Here is a 17,779-nt window from a genome sequence, read left to right as displayed (position 1 = left end):
AAACAATAGCTTGTTTTATAAGGTAAATTTATTTTTCAAATTTGAGATGAAAAAAACTTTTAACAATTGAGTAGTTTTTTAATGTAAGGCAAGCATATTGCATCGATCAGAGCTCACATAGGGTCAAGCACGATTCAAAGAATCTCTCCTTCCAAACAGCTCACAGGTACAGAAACACCACGACCAAATTCAAGATACTTCACCAACTCATGACCAAGAGGTAGCATGTTCCAAGTAACCATCACTAGTAAATGATTCCACCACAGAAAAATGCAGATGAATTATACCAAAGCAGTTCTGTGCTAACCAAGCTAACTGAGGGATGCCCGGTTTGCAGCTACGATATGTTTCCTTCCTGGACAAAGGGAAGAGCAGCAGGCTGATAGTAGTAGGATTGCATTTCTTACTTGAAAAGTGAGAAGCTGTGATGCAAGAGTAGAGCACACAAGAGGACCACTGACCATCATGCTGAAGCATAGTGATGTGAGCTAGTTAAGCAGCGAGCCTCAACTGTCTCAAACACTGGGGGGGGGGGGGCAGAAAACAACACAGTGTTTTTTCTTGTTAGTACAGGAAGGAGGCTGCTGAATCTTTACCAGCATTTGGCTTCCTGCCTGAGAAGTTGCCCCCAGGTACAAAGAGGTATCCAAATGCACTACAGAATTGATTTCAGATTCCAGGCTTCACTCAGCTCACAACAGATGCTTTTGACACTTTTTTGAAGCATAGGTTAAGTTTATTTCCACTGATCGATCTCGTATCTATTTCCCCCCCTTAAAGTCTGGCTTGCCTTCTTGCCTTTCAGTTCACAAAAAGTACAAAAAGGCTCTTTCTCTTGCCCCTTAAATGGGGCCTTTCCACGTATCCAATTTGCTTCCTTTCTTGGTACTGTCTCTTGAGAATCCAGCTTTCTCAAGGAGCTTATTTTCCCCAGAGTGCAGACTCCTGCAACCCACTGCTTTATCTTGGGACTTTTTATCTTACGGCTTTCATCTTGAGAAAAATCCATCAGGTTGCATGTATAGTTTTCTGTTCAGTGTATGTAAACTTTCACTTATCTGCATGCAACTCCAATTAGCATCCTGTTACCATGGCGGTGAGGAAAACAGCAGAAAACAGAGGAACATCAGAAGATACAGTGTTAGAACAATTCGAAGTATAGACAAAATTTTTGTAATTTAGTGTATTCTTACCAGAAAAGGGAAGCTGGAAAGCAGCAGACTGTGGTCTTCAATTTGGCAAAACTCCAAATTAATCTAGGTTAAGTGGAATGGAGAAAGGGGGAGCATATTTTCTAGACACAATGCTATATGATTTCTAATAGAACTGCTCTTCATAATTTATACCCACTTGCTGTAAAAACTTCCTGCTAATGAGAACCTGAAAATTCTAACCTGCTTGGATCCTCATAATTATACCCCTTTCTTCTAATCTACCATGCTGCTATACTTAAATACATTGTGCAGTAGTGCAGTACTACATCATGAAATATGGAATGGAGTGCTTTGGCTTAGCACTTCACTTTTTTGACATGATTTTCCACTGCTTGCTCAGTGATGGTTTCATCTTCTTCAATTTTTTTTTTAACCTTCTGGCCCACCAGATCGAAGATGGCTTCTGGAGGAAATCCCTTAGGCTCTCCCACCTTCACTGTCAGCATGTCAAGTGTCAGTACTGCACCTTCAGGAATTGTCACTTTTGCCACAACAGACTTTCCCAGCTACAGGGGAGAAATTTAAAAAAAAAAAAGTTTGTGAAACACATTCCTAGGCTCTTAGTATACCAAAGGCTAAAAAATATTCTGCAGTTACTTGGGAACAGGTTGTGTGGAATTGCCCTCCCCATTACTTCTTATTCCAAATGAAGGTCAAGTTAGCATGGAAACCTTCACTGTAACTAGGCTGCTGGGAACATCCAGATCCTTTCAGAAATCAGCTAATGACTTACTGGAATTCTTCACAATCAGAATGGAGGGAATCTGATTAGACTGACTAGTATTCTAGCTTAGTGTAAAAGCAGTTTGTATACAGTCATAGAGACCTATTACTCCTATTACTATTTACTCCTGTTACTATTACCAAGTACTTTGTACTCAGCACTGGTGAGGCTGCACCTTGAATACCGTGTTCAGTTTTGGGCCCCTCACTACAAGAAGGACATTGTGGTGCTGGAGCGCATCCAAAGAAGGGCAACAAAGCTGGTGAAGGGTCTAGACAACAAGTCTTATGAGAAGCGGAACTGGGGTTGTTTAGCCAAAAAAAGGAGGCTTAGGGGAGACCTTATCACTCTCTACAACTACCTGAAAGGAGGTTGTAGCGAGGTGGGAGTCGGTCTCTTCTCCCAAGTACCAAGCGATAGAACGAGAGCAAATGGCCTCAAGTTGTGCCAGGGGAGGTTTAGACTGGCTATTAGGAAAAATTTCTTCACCAAAAGGGTTATCAAGCATTGGAACAGGCTGCCCAGGGAAGTGGTTGAGCCCCCATCCCTGGAGGTATTTAAAAGACATGTAGATGTGGTGCTTAGAGACATGGTTTAGTGGTGGACTTGGCAATGCTAGGTTAACAGTTGGACTCGATGATCTTAAGGGTCTCTTCCAACCTAAACGATTCTATGATTTTATTTTTCTGAATATAGAGTTATTAGCTATAGGTCTAAATGAGTTTCAGCTATACATGTATCAAAAGCAAAAGTTACCTTTTCATTGCAAGCCATTTCGCAGGGCAAGAGTTGTTTGACTGGAGAACCCATTGCTTTTTCCACAGTACGGATGGCTTTCACTAACTCTGCCAGTTCATTTGGCTCCAGGGATGCTTGGTGGTCACTTCCTTTCCATGTTTTGTCGAGAGTCACATGGCGTTCTACTACTTTAGCACCCATAGCAACAGCTGCCACTGAAATGGCTATACCAGTTTCATGCCCCGAATAGCCAATGGGGATATCAGGAAAAGCTGACTGATATGCCTGTTATGATATGAATCATAACACAGTTGGTCTGAATTACCAAGGTAGCAATTTCAAAGACAAAGCAAATTTAACAGTGATGACTGCAATAAAGACCATTGACAATTACTGTGCCACAAAACAAGCAACTGGTTATGCTGAGAATGATTTTTTTTTTTATATTGAACAAGTCACACTGCATTACTGACTGTCATGTTTTAAGAATTTCACTAGGATTATCAACACTGACAAGGAAAAGGAGGTATGTTCTATTCTACAACTTCTCCTATACTTTTCCTTTTAATTCAGTTGTACTCTTCAAAGCCTACAACACTCTAAGTTACAGAACAGTGCTCTGTTTTCATCCAAGAACCCAGTGGACTGGTTAAACTTAACCTGTATCCAAAGCAGATTTCTTCAACCCCATACTTAAAATCTGAAGCAATCCTTTCAGCCATACATAGGTGACAGTCACCCAATCCTAAAGGCAATTAAATGCATCTATGTCCTGTTCTACTAAAAATAACATACTATGTGTGCACAAAGCTAGGCAAGTGCTTGAACACCGGCCAATTTGGGAAATTTTTCTTGCATCATTATCAGGCATATCCAAGTAATATTTTCAGTGAAGGAAACTATACAAGGACCTAATCCATTTTCTTCATTGCTCTAATAGTCACATGAAGCATTTTTAACAAAAGGTTCTGGTCTAGCCCCCTATTTAGAATTCCATGCACCTTCTTAATGGTTAACAGTCTACATAATTTTTCTTTGCACTACAAACCTATTAACCATATGTCATATTTTCCTCTGTTTAACTGTGAATACTCCTGCAATATCTTTTATCATACTCCTCAAAGCTGAGTTCTGCTAAAAGAGGATACGATAGGTATTTTTACTTCAACACTTGCATGAATTAGAGGAACATGATACATGTTCTAACTTCTCAGAAGCAGATTCCAGCATGCCTAAGATCTGGAAATATATCTCAATAAAAGTGCATAGCCCTTCTCTGGTACCCTACAGATGGCAGATTCTGGGTTATTCACTAACCGATATAACACGGAGATTGACATCCTCTGGCTGAAGCGGGTATGCACTGGTGCATTGCAGGAAGCAGAAGTTTGGATTGATGGGCTTCACAATCTGATAAACCTGATGCATTGTGTTCATCGACTGCATCCCGCTGGAAATCACCATTGGGCGGCCTAGCCATTAGAAAACATGCACATGTGTTGTCCTAGGTCTGTACGAAAGCTACACAAGATTAAATTAAATTCCTGAAGTAAATGCATTCAGTAGGAAAGGAAGCTGGGTGAACCTTTTTTTTTCCCAAGTCTGAGGCTGATTTTCTTCTAACGGTACTTTAGATTTTTTTCCAAAATCAATTGGAGTAAAGATCTAATAACTGATGTACTGAGACACAGTTACCAAGATGGCTCAAAAGAAAATGCTTACCTTTCTTTGCAGTCTTTTCCAAATATGGAAAATTGTTTGTATCTCCTGATCCTACTTTGAAAAATGGAACGTCCAGTTCATGTAGAAATTCCACAGCCATCTACAAGGAAAAGAAAATCACTGCATTTTAATATACCACTTCAGGTGGATCAAAGATAAAGAACTACTATGCTGGAAAATAATCAACCCTTCAAAATAACAAAGCCAAAGCTTAATTAAATAGGTCATATCTCCCCAAAATACACTACTCCTGTAATAACACTTACTATTCCGGAGGATACTAGTTTCTGACTTCCCACCAAGTGAAGTATTACTGAGGTGCCTTCTTTTATACTTCTATTACAAAAACAGATTTTCCACAGGTTTTTGACTGGAATCCCTGTCTCAAGGCAGTCTCTTTGGTGTACCAGCCATAGCTGGTCAAGCCAGCTGTAGGTACAGCTGCTTAGTACAGGTGTGCTCTACTGCTCCTCTAACTCCAAGACGAGTTTGTGGGCAACAGCATTCCTTCCTGCAAGTCAGAAATACTAAACCACAAACAGAGTGTTTAAAACTACAGGTAATTCTCCTGAATAGATCTGTCACTCTGAAAAATTGTAGGAGTATATTGAAAAAGCACCTGAAAAAAATTAAGTGCCGAAAAAGAGAAATCCAAAATGGATTTGCTTCGAGGAGAGATAGTGGAAAATAAATACAAAATATGCCAAAGAAAAGACTATAAAACAGTTATTCAAATATTAATTATACTCTTCCACCTTCTAAAAATGTGTGTGCTATATTGAGGAAAATTCAGGAATTATTGGAGGCTCCATGAAAAATCAGTATTGAATCAGTAAGTAGCCTTTTAAAAATTAGTACTTTTAAGGAAGAAAATCCCAAACCTATCACAGGCAAGAGATATTGAAATCCTCCATTCACATCCAGGGGAAACAATGAAATAGTTACGTTACTTTGTCCCTCTTCAACCACCCACAAACACTTTTGATTTCTTTAGCTCATTCCTTGTTGCAGTCAAATTTACTTGGTGCCAGAGTGCTTATGTCCAAAAGGGAATCACGTCTTCTTCAGTCTACTTTTTCTATTATAATTATGATACAGATTCAATCTCTTGTACCTAGGATGCATACCATCTCTTTAATATAGTTTATTCACTAAGATGCATTGTGCATGAAGACAACAAATACACTGTATTAAAAAGCCACAGATGTAATCTGAGGAGATCGAACAAAATGAAATATGACAGATAGACCTCATATCAGAGGCCACTCTTCATTAGGTAAATATCTCTTGTAAATGGGCAGCCTTTCTGTAAGAGATTCAACGAACAGGAAGTCATCTCAAATAATAGGGATGACATTAAAGGGAGTGGTTCAATGGGATCCTGTTTTGTCTCCAGTACACACTGGAACAGAATAGATAAAGGAATTACTCATAGCCTTTATATTTACTTCACACATCATTTCATTGATTTCCTCATATAGTTAAACACACAATTTAACCTCTTCAACATGGCTGGAGTTCCAGAGATTATGTTCAATTTACAGAAGTTAATGTATTCTCAAGGACTTATTACATCAATTTATGCAATGTTCGTCTTAAGTTCCAAACACGTCTTGCAGAAATGCCACCAGAAATCTTGGGAGCTGTGTAATGTAATTACTGTTCAAAAAAGAAGGCACAAACATGTATCAGTACTGTTAATTAGCTGATGAGGCCACACACAAAGGAGCACAGCATCTTGAGAAAAAGGAGGGATCCCAGAGGTGGAAAGTGATCTTAGCTGCTGCATATGAAATGTGTTCTGCACTGCACTATAGCCTTTAGAAGCAGGAGGTTTTAACATCAAGGAAAGAGTGTGATTTTTTTTCCCCCAAGGGCATATGGGTCTTTAAGATCCCAGATATAGAAGTCCAAGACTACTGGATTTAATTACTCTTTTCTTAAAGGAGTAGGTGTTGTTCAGCAGGTCTCCTAGACATGAAGATAACAATAGAAGAAACATCACAACGCCCTTTTCACAGATCTATTTCTGGGTCCATGGCATCGGGCTATTGCAATACTGGCAAGACACCTTTTTGTCTGTCAGACATCTGAAGGAATTTTTTATGGTATTTGGTGCTTGTACCATCTCAGCTAGGGCACAGCAATTCAAGGATTTTGGTCAATAGAACAGTAAGTTGATAGAAACAGTGAGAATGGCCAGAGGACTACAAAAGACAGCATAAAAAGGTTGAAGGAATTGAAATTGCTTAGTCTAGAGAATACAAAACAGAAAAGAGATGTGATAATGGTTTTCAAATACACAGAGAAGTGTGAACTTATGTGTTGGATGAGCCAGGACAAAAAATTATGAGAAAGGAGATAAAGCTGATACATCAGGAATTCTCTCTGATGGTAAGGAGAGTGAGGCACTGAACAGATCACCTTAAAACATTACATAAATCCTACCCTTGTCCCATCCTGGATAAGGCTACTTGCAGAAAGACAGGGACATTGCTGTGCTTGCCTTGTGCAAGAATGGCTAGCTTACTTCTGGAGGGTCTCTTTCAGTTTGGTTCTCTATATCTTCTTGGCCACAAAGAAAAGTAAAACAATCTATAATCTCTGATCTATATTGAGGTTTAACTGTTACCTGATCTTTTGAGTTTACACTTTTCAATTGTACATTGCATTTGTTACTACTGTAACTAACATCATTCTGAGGTAGGCAACATGCAGGAGTTAAAGAAGCATACATCGCTTAAGGGGGAACAGCAGCAGATGAGCTTCATAGTTTACAAGCTGGTGACTGTTCAAGAGACCACTGACAAAAATCAGTAAATGCTTCAGGAGTAACATGGCAAGTTGGAGACCCTCTCCACGACATTTGTAAAAGAAAAAGGAATATAAGTATTTCTGCTGCTTAGAAATACCAGCTGGGGTCTAGTAAACAGCAGAAAGGAAAAAAAGAGGGAAATAATAGGGATTAAGTTGAGAAAGGAATCTGGTTTAAATACAAGAGGAACGTTTCAAATGCTTGGAGCCAATATGCCAGTCAACACCGGATAGCAGTCAGATTGCAGTCTTGATCTAAACTCCCAAAGCCTTGATTGTTTATGGAGTTCAACTGAGGCCTTGTCTCTAATATGATTTACTGTGTATAAATACCTCAGCATACACGGCAGGTCTTCGAAAACGTTCAGCCATCTACTCAACCATAGTAGAGACACAAGTGAACTGGCGGAAGTACAATTACTCTAGTTTTCTCATTTAGAAATTCAACGTCCACACATATTTAGTATTTGTTTTATGTAAGAACTATTGTGCCTAAGTAATAACCAATAGACACAACAGCTGGACTCTGCCTGTTATTCCAGTATGGCTTACATACCTCATCCATGCCAGAAGCTGTGAAGAAAATGCCGATCTCTTCTGCATATTTTTTGAGCTCTCTATATTGGTCATGACTAAACTCCAAGTGGCGCTTGTGCTCCCCATAGGTCTTTCCCCAGGAGTGTTTAGAGGTATAGGGCCTTTCTAAGGCTTTCTTGTTGAATTTGTACTCCAGTTCGCTCTTCTGGAACTTAGCACAGTCTGCTCCGCAGTCCTGCAAAACAAGCTGGTGCACACTGAGAGGAAGTGCAAGTGAAACTCTACTCATCCTAAGTTTGAACACAAGGATTATGCAACTAATGTGCCCATTTGCAGTGGAGTTTTCACATTATCATCACAGCAATCGCAGGAACGGTATGAACACAGAGTGACAGAGGACCTGCACACACCTGTGCCCTTTCATTTTAAAATGCCTGTATACTTAGTAGAGCAGCAGTCTAGAAAGAAATCATACTAAAACTACAAAACTGAACTGCCTTTTACTATGCATGCCACTCATCTGAAGAGTTAATTTCTGTGCCGTCTTCCAAGCTCAGTCGTCACATGATAATTTTACACGAAAACAAGTGACAGGGTTCTGTACAATAAGGAGTATGGATCAATTGTTTGAAGTGACACAAACAGTGAAGTTAAATTCTCACTACACTATTTTTGCACTTATACTACAGTCATGGGTCTGAACAGATTACGCCCAGACTTCTCCTTCAGTGATGATACGCCATTTTCTAACCTAGGTATATCTGATTTATATAATACCAAATTTTAAAACAGCTTGGCTGTCTTACTGGATGACGTATTACCTCAAAAAGAACTAATGCAATCAAGTCAAATTGGAGGTTCATCAGAGATAGCTCAGCTGTTACTTGATTCTTCACATATTCACAGTTAGCTTATGACACAACTGAAGGACTGCTGTAACCCCTTGGAGACTATATAATCTGCCTGTATTTGTCTGTGTATGTGCCGTGAACGAGGTAGGGGCTTCCTGAAAGCGAATACGATGTGATCATAGGCTGTGAGGTACAGACCGAAGGCTACAAGTAAGCACCCGCTTTGGTAGCCCTCGCCACGACTGTCTCCTTGCAGCTACTTTACTTAAAAATTCCTCCTGTAAATCGCTCCACTCCTCCCGCACGGTGCCACCGCCCGGAGACGATGCTCCCCGATCGGAGCGTCCCTCGCGGGAAGAGCATGAGGCTTGGCGCCCTCCCCCGGCTTTTCCGGCCCCCGCCGGTGCCCTGGGGCTCTCGCTCACCCGCACCTCACTGCCTGCCTCACCCGAATGAGCGGGCCTGCCCACCCAGCGGGGAAGGAAGACCTGAGGGAGACGGCCCAGCCGGGCCCGCCACGGCTCCCCGCCGGCTCGGCCACGCTCCCGCCTCCCCGGCCACCCCGCCCACCGGAGGCAGATCAGCCCCGCGCGCACCTTGGCCATGCGGATCATGCGCTTGGCGATGGCCAGGTCGCCCTGGTGGTTCTGCCCGATCTCCGCGATGATGAAGCACGGCTGCTCGCCGCCGACGCGGCGCCCGGGGCACAGCTCGAACTCCCGCGACATGATGGCGGCCGCACCGCCGCCCGCGCGCGACTGCGCCGACGCTCCCCAGCCCCCAGCGGCGCCAGCATCTCGGCCTGTGGCGGGAAGCCAATCCGCGCTGCGGCGGGCGGGGCCGGGCGCCACCACCGTCCCCATTGGGCACCTCCCGGGAGGTGGGCGGGGCTGCCAAGCTCCTGCCCTCGGGGCCGCCAGGTGGCGCCCGGCAGGTGGGCGGGAGCGCCTCGGCCAGGCCGCGGTGGGGCGGGCCCGGCCTCGCCCGGCGGCGGCGTGGCACCGTGAGCGCGGGTGGAGCCGGGACGGCAGCGGGGCGAGGGGAGCGTCCTGGGCCTGTGGGCGGTCTGGCCCCCGGCCTGACTTCTCTGGAGGCCCCGGGACCGCGTCCGTGTTCTGGCGAGAGCGGGTCCGGCATTTCTCGGGCGGGGGCGGCGCCCGGCCGGGGCCCGGTCGGCGGGTCGCTGTGCCCGGGGTGGCGGAGGTTTCCAGCACGGCGCCGGTGACACGTAGCCGCCGGCGGCTCGCTTCCGCGCAGCGGCGGAGGCAGCAGCGGAGCGGGGACCGCAGCAGCGTGCCCGGCGGAGTATCTGGCCCGGGGCAGGGCTTGCTGCAGGTTCGTTGGTCCCGAAGCGGCTCTACGACCATCTTCAGCCTCGTCAAAGAAGCGTTTTCTGTGGTGGCAGAACACAGTTTCCCAGGAAACGCGCACCAACTCTGGGTGCTGTACCTAAGAGACCCGTAACAGTCGTTGACACAGAGAGGACTTACAAGAAGGACTTGGTTTAGACAAAACTTTCAATGATACACCAAAATAAGCCGTGAAGTGTGCAGCAGTGTGTTTGGGTCAGGATGTGGGTGGTGTACCTTACGGGTTGCTTACACATTGCATCTACCAGGTCTTGACAAAGGCCCACTCAGCTCAGCATGGATGTAAAACCGTGTGCGAAAATACTGATGTTTCATTCATTTAATATCTTCAAATAGATAGGCAGAAAAAAGTTAAGACATTACACCTGGCCACGTGGTTGCAAAAATTCCTGATAATTTGTCAGTATACCCTTTCAACTTCACGCTTTTTGTAACAAGGTGAGTTTCTTGTTTTATGACGTACCAAAACAACAGGTTATTTTCCTGATGGGAAGTGTGTTGATTATATTAACATGGTCTGGATTTGCATAGGTTACTGTGCTGCATAGAATTGGATGGAAGTGCCCCTAGCAGAGGCTGCTTAATATATTTACCCCCAAACTAATTACAGGTTCTTCATCTAACCTGTTTGTAGTTTTCTCTCGTTACCTAGAAGCGCACCTTGTGGAAACTAGAATTTCTGTTCAGTGAAAAATTGCAAGGCTTTACACACATTCAAGGAGATGCACAGCAAAAATATTTACAATTTTCAAACCAAATTATTTGAATGGATCAGAATGTTCTAGCTGACTGCATTCTGATTTTGCCTTAAAATACATAGATAAGCGAAGTAAGACTATTTGTAAGACAGAAAAATTAAAAATGTAAAACATAAATGTACAATTCTAACAACAATCAAATGGAGTATGTGGGTAAAAAATTCTTAATTCCTTTTCCCTTGAAGCAAAATGGACTCAAAATAGCACGTATTGCTGGTTTCAACTAAACACCATTCTATAGCAGAAAAAGATTGTAACAATGTTAAGTAATGCTACACACATATCCCTTTTTTCCACTCAAACTTTTGCTTTCCTCATGAACTACCTGCAAATTCGCTGTGACATTTTGCCCAAGATCGCAGTTAACTTCTTCCAGAGCTTTAATGATAAAGAACATTCTAATGAAAACTTGTAGGTATGAAATAAGAAGTTGGTTGTTAAGCTTGAAGAGCAAGTTTCTGTGTAAATGAAAGCAGGTTCTGCAGGTCAGTTATGCTAATGTAATAGCTTAACAAGCAGTCTCTTTGCATTTGTTGCGTGTAGTGGTTTATTGACCATAACCATGGGATAACTACATTTTAACTCCAATAAAAGTAAAACAAGAACTGTCTGTTTTAAGATAATGTTATCAGTCAGGAATTAAACCAAACCAAGCTATGCCACACGGACAGAGTCCACCCAGAGATCAGTGTGATCTCAAAAAATAAATTGTCCCCATTTCTCCATTCTTTCAATTTTCTCTTGGCTGAACCTGATAAGACTGGAAAACATTGAATTGCTTGTTTGCTTACATTAATCACAGGGTTGTTTTTTTTTTCTTTTATACAAATGTGTATCTTTGGAGAAAGATGATGAGTTAACAGCTCTGAAGAAAGAAATACTCTGCCTTCAGAGGTACTCGCATGGTTAGTTATTCCACACTCCTGTCGTTCCTTCAGGGCATATATTGGTTACTTTTTGTCTTCCTCCAGTATCTCTTCCATACTTTGAAAGATTAAAAAAGCCACAGGCCTGTAAAAACAACACTGGAATAATCTCTTGGACTCTAAACATAATTTGTAAACACTCAGGAGTAGCATTACTGGCACCGATGGGAGATAATCAAACAGCAGCCACATCTTATGGAACCAGCTACATAAAATCATTTACCATGGAGCTCTCCTTCCAGTGAACATTTGGAAGGTTATTAGTGGTCTCTGTTGAGATCGTTGTTGTATTCCCCTCTTTGATAACTAAAAGGCAATATCCAGATGGTGAATGTCGTGGTTTAACCCCAGCCAGCAACTAAGCACCACGCAGCCGCTCGCTCACTTCCCCCCAGTGGGATGGGGGAGAGAATCAGAAGGGTAAAAGCTAGAAAACTCGTGGGTTGAGATAAGAACAGTTTAATAATTGAAGTAAAATAAATTAGAACAGTTAAATAGGCAAAGCAAAAACCGTGCACGCAAACAAAACAGAACAAGGAATTCATTCACTACTTCCCATCGGCAGGCAGGTGTTCAGCCATCCCCAGGAAAGCAGGGCTCCATCACGCGTAACGGTTACTTGGGAAGACAAACGCCATCATGCCCAATGTCCCCCCCCTTCCTCCTTCTTCCCCCAGCTTATATACTGAGCATGACGTCATATGGTATGGAATAGCCCTTTGGCCAGTCTGGGCCAGCCCTCCCCCTGGCTGTGCCCCCTCCCAGCTTCTTGTGCCCCCGGCAGAGCAGGGGAAGCTGAGAAGTCCTTGACCAGTGTGAGCGCCACTTAGCACCTATTTAGAGACAGCTTAGCACTACTTAGCAAGAACCAAAGCATCAGTGTATCATCATCGACATTGTTCTCATCCTAAACCCAAAACACAGCCCCATACCGGCTACCAAGAAGAAAATTAACTCTATCCCAGCTGAAACCAGGACAGTATCCACCCCTTATTCCATACCATTTACATCATGCTCAGGTCCCACATTATCCAATACATCCTCTTTGACCACCACCCCTGTTGTCCCAAAAATGTCCATTGAGCTCGTTTAGTCCATGACTTGGGCTCCATCTGTGATAGTGGTCACTCAGGACAGGAGAGGTGGTGTGTTGCATGGAGTTATTGGGCACCAAAGCCAGCTCAGGTCAGGTCACTGCTGCACTTGCACTGCTTCTTGTAAGGCTTCTCCTCCTTTGGTTCAGGTGGTTCCTGCTATGGTAGTTCCTATAACATGCAACTCAGATCATGGGTTACAACAATTTAAAGGTATTTCCATCACAATCTCCACCCCTGGCCCCTTTGGGCCAGGTTTAACATTGCAATGAACTCCTCCCCTTACTCCTAGCCTGGCTAGCAACAAGGGGTTCCTGCTATAGTAATTCCCATAACATGCAACTCAAATCCCGGGTCACAACAATTTAAAGGTATTTCCATTACAATCTCCACCCCTGGCCCCTTTGGGCCAGGTTATAGGGTTTAACACTGCAATGGAGTCCTCCCCTTGCCCCTGCTCCGGCGTGGGGTCCCTCTGACAGCCCAGTCCATGAACTTCTCTAATGTGAGTCCTTCCCACGGGCTGCAGTTCTTCACTAACTGCTCCAGCGTGGGTCCCCCACAGGGTCACAAGTCCTGCCAGCAAACCTGCTCCAGCGTGGGCTCTTCTCTCCACGGGTCCACAGGTCCTTCCAGGAGCCTGCTCCAGCACAGGCTTCCCATGGGGTCACAGCCTCCTTCGGGCATCCACCTGCTCCAGCATGGGGTCCTCCATGGGCTGCAGGTGGATCTCTGCTCCACTCTTAACTTCCATGGGCTGCTCTGACATGGGATTATCCACGTCCACAGACACTTTGGGGTGTCGTGCTCCCGCAGGAACTCGTCCACAGGTCACAGTCCCTTCGACTCGAGTTGACACTGGAGTTCCAGCCTGTCCAGTACAGCAGCACAGAAAAACAGCGATGCCCTGGCCATCTGCCAGCCCGGGTACGTGGCCATTGCTGTTATCAAAATATTCCCAGGCACAACACAGTAAGATGACTCTAACATACAGTAAGGCAAGCAAGCCCCATGGCAAGCACAGAAGCCTGCCGATTAACAGCTAAACAGCAATAACAGCTATAAATTCGATCTAGCGCATTCCAATTAAATCTGTTGTTATCTCGAACCCTTCGAGCCCCACGTTGGGCGCCAAAAAGGACTGTCGTGGTTTAACCCCAGCCAGCAACTAAGCACCACGCAGCCGCTCGCTCACTCCCCCCCAGTGGGATGGGGGAGAGAATCAGAAGGGTAAAAGCTAGAAAACTCGTGGGTTGAGATAAGAACAGTTTAATAATTGAAGTAAAATAAATTAGAACAGTTAAATAGGCAAAGCAAAAACCGTGCACGCAAACAAAACAGAACAAGGAATTCATTCACTACTTCCCATCGGCAGGCAGGTGTTCAGCCATCCCCAGGAAAGCAGGGCTCCATCACGCGTAACGGTTACTTGGGAAGACAAACGCCATCATGCCCAATGTCCCCCCCCTTCCTCCTTCTTCCCCCAGCTTATATACTGAGCATGACGTCATATGGTATGGAATAGCCCTTTGGCCAGTCTGGGCCAGCCCTCCCCCTGGCTGTGCCCCCTCCCAGCTTCTTGTGCCCCCGGCAGAGCAGGGGAAGCTGAGAAGTCCTTGACCAGTGTGAGCGCCACTTAGCACCTATTTAGAGACAGCTTAGCACTACTTAGCAAGAACCAAAGCATCAGTGTATCATCATCGACATTGTTCTCATCCTAAACCCAAAACACAGCCCCATACCGGCTACCAAGAAGAAAATTAACTCTATCCCAGCTGAAACCAGGACAGTGAATTAAGGACAGGGAAAGTGGGTAGTGGCTACCTGACACAAGCTGCTGGAAAGCTGCAGAGCTAGGGGTTGGTGGAATAGTCTTGATCAAAAAACTCCAGAAGTTAAGAACTAACGTTCCGGATATGATGGAGATGTGTAGATGATAGGGAATTATCACCACTGGAAGCTGCTGACTGTGTTATGTAAGGAGCTCAAATTACTGGTTATGCCAGTTCACTTAAGCAATCAAAATCACTGAAAGATAGGGGGGTCCTTACAGTCCTTTTCTGCTGACCCTAGTCATTAATCCCTGGTATGACCAAAGAACACACACAGACTGAAAGTATCAGGCTCCTGGAATGGAAAGGAGACCACACCAGTGGATTTCTGGTGATCAGAGTAAGGTTAAACTTGTAAATGAGACAGTGAGAATATCAGGAAGGTTTCTACATACTGGTGACATAAAACATAAGACTGCAGCTGTCTCAACAGTTTTGCTGCTGCAAGTCCCAATATTGGGGCAGGGGGGAGGGCGGGGGGAAACCACCCCACTCTTACTCTCAGAAAGTAAGAAAGGTGAGAAATTTGCATATTTTTTGGCACATATTTTAGAAAGCTGAATATTTCTGACTAGAAGATGTTCTGCATTTTTACATTCAGAATGCTCGTGCTTGCTTTCCCCTTGTATTCCAAGTGATGCCAATTAATTAATTTTGTAAGAAAACTTACTATCCCAGAGGAATTTAAACCACAACAGTTTGCTAGGTCATATAGCTTGGTTTTTAAAATCTAGATCTCACATTATAAGACTAGAGAAGTATATAAGACATTTATTTGCACCCATCCTACACAAATGGAAAAATATATCAGAAATCTCACAAGAGATTCAAGAGAAGAGAGGGCCATCAGCATGGTAAGCAAATGGGTTAAAAAACTTATTGAGGTGGAAAAAAAGGAACATAATTTTCTCCTTAAAAATACCTTAATGGGCAAGCAGAGGAACAGTTATATCTGTTGGTCATATAAGCCAGTGTAAGGTTTGCTATCTCCAAGGACCTGAGTATATGTATCATAGCCTTGTGTTTTGCTACTCTTCAAAAAACAGCATGTTCAGGGATTTAGCCCATTTTCTCAGCACTCCTGAATCCGTGGCTCAGCTAGGCAATATGGAGGAGCTGGAGAAATAAAAATAGTTTACACATACTTCTGTGTTCTGACAAAGGCTGCTTCTGAGAGTATCTTACTCCAAAATCATCCCCTGACAGACATGCAAACACACTTCTGACATTCTGGGCCTGTCTGTGAGGTTTTAATGGAACTGAAAATCAGTAATTGCATTTATTATGATTTTGTGGTACATGTCTTTTTTGTGGGGTGAAGCTGAATTGGGTCTTAAGGCCCCATCTACACACAATATTAGCACCACATACTGTCCTTTGCACAATTGCAGTTATAGCAGTGTAGTAAGTCTTTTTGCTGGTATTGGCTGTTCCCTGAGGAGAATTGCATCCTTCTGCTGCTGTTCTCTGAGGAGAGACTGCAGTAACAGTGACTACTTGAACACAACCACCACACTCTCAACTGTATAGTACTATGTGAGAGACAGCCTAAGAAATTGCCTCAATATCAAACCAGAAATGCCCTTGAGGAGCAGTATACCATGATACATCAGTGCTGAAGTGACACACAGAATGGATGCTGTCTTTTATAATGCACTGAGACCCATAAATGGTGGTGGGAAGAGGACACACTATAAATACCATTTTTTGCTTTGTCTGCTTAGGTATTGCAGGCAATATAAAAAGCAGGAATGTGTTTACCCATACAAAAACAACGAGTTCTCTAGAAACAGGTCAATTTGGAGGCTATTTCATAGCCAGGAAAGTTTCATGATAACTGAACCTGTATTAGCCATTTTTACTGGTCAATTACATGGACTACAGTCACAGGTGGATACAAGTGCAGGCATAGCTTATTTAGGGGCACTGAACCACAGTTACAGAAAGAGATCTGAGTAAAATACAGTCCCTGCAAAAATGGTTACATTTTGTGTAGTGGGTAATACATACTTTGTATGTTTACAAACAGTTTCTAGAGAGAGAATAAAAAGTTAAAAGTATGTTGCAGGTATTACTAATATACCCCATAATGGGCCATAATAATATAATTTCAGGAATTATATAGGGTTGAAAGCCATACCATAATCTGGCGAATTTTAAGACTGTAAAAATTAACTAACCATTTATTAAAACACCTTTCACTCATTATTTGCTGTGCAAAACAACTTATGAGTGTAACCTTAATACAGAATGCATACAAATGCTGAGAATAATTATGATGAAGTTTCCCCCAAAAGTTAGCTAATTGAAAGAGCAGTTCATTAAGAAAGTATTTCTTAATTGTAATATTTGAAGCAAGTCTCTAATGTGTTGAATTTTAGTTTACACTCTAATGTACTATACCTGCCTATGAGACATTTCTCAATTAAACAATATGGCTTGCAGTGCAAAGCCCCAACTTGTTCCTCAAAGTTCATTAGCTGCTCTAGGTTCTTCCTACACAAATGCTTACCACCAGCTCCACAGAACAGACACACCCTTCTTTCTTAAGGCAAGTTCCTTTTTTAACCATCAGGTAAAGATGCAGGAGAAAGATGCCTCCAGACCACAAATAATTAACTTCTGGAATAATTTTACAATGGCAGAATACCATTTTGCCTATCATAGTCTGAAACGACAGAAGATTGAGCCCCTGTGCTTTTGTTTATACTATATTAAAGCAATAGAATTGGAGGTAAGAGGATATGCAGCTATACGTATATAATTCTAATGTAAAGCACAAAAGCAAGAAACAAATAATAAAAGTACAGAAACTGTGGAACAGTGAGAGAACTATTCCAACTCAGGCAGTTTTATACTACGTCCTGATGAAGGTGTAGCAACACCAGTTCCAAAATTGTATTCTGTGAAACTCTGCATGATGTCTAAAACCCTGGTTCTGTTGGAGGTTTGTCTTTTATTTCAGTGGGAGAACCATCTCACACTGGAGATTTTGTGGATATATTTGTGCACAATAATGAGAAGTATACTTAATAGAATAGAATAGAATAGAATAGAATAGTATAGTATAGTATAGAATAGAATAAAACAGAACAGAACAGAACAGAACAGAATAGAATAGAACAGAACAGAACAGAACAGAACAGTTCCAGTTGGAAGGGACCTACAACGATCATCTAGTCCAATTGCCTGACCACTT

General features: G+C 43.1%; 1 protein-coding gene across 2 annotated transcripts; it reads right to left on the bottom strand.

Annotated features, from left to right (window-relative positions):
* Window positions 1-82: 82 nt before the first annotated feature.
* NANS (N-acetylneuraminate synthase) lies at window positions 83-9,366 on the bottom strand. 2 transcript variants are annotated; one of them, XR_014230621.1, is made up of 7 exons: window positions 9,197-9,366; window positions 7,769-7,984; window positions 4,399-4,498; window positions 3,994-4,148; window positions 2,695-2,961; window positions 1,194-1,720; window positions 83-1,082 (listed from the first exon to the last, which is right to left on the bottom strand). XR_014230621.1 is itself a non-coding variant. In XM_082335436.1 (6 exons), the coding sequence occupies exons 1-6, from the start codon at window positions 9,326-9,328 to the stop codon at window positions 1,511-1,513; spliced, it is 1,080 nt and encodes a 359-aa protein (XP_082191562.1). In that variant the 5' UTR covers window positions 9,329-9,366; the 3' UTR covers window positions 83-1,510. The 2 variants fall into 2 exon arrangements, 1 of the variants encoding a protein (XP_082191562.1); XM_082335436.1 differs by having other exon boundaries at window positions 83-1,720.
* Between the last annotated feature and the right edge of the window lie 8,413 nt (window positions 9,367-17,779).

Source organism: Platalea leucorodia (genome assembly GCF_965183815.1).
Source record: "Platalea leucorodia genome assembly, chromosome: Z".
Lineage (NCBI taxonomy): Eukaryota > Metazoa > Chordata > Aves > Pelecaniformes > Threskiornithidae > Platalea > Platalea leucorodia.
The sequence above is the reverse complement of the archived record's forward strand: the minus strand, read 5'-3'. Positions and strand labels throughout refer to the sequence as shown.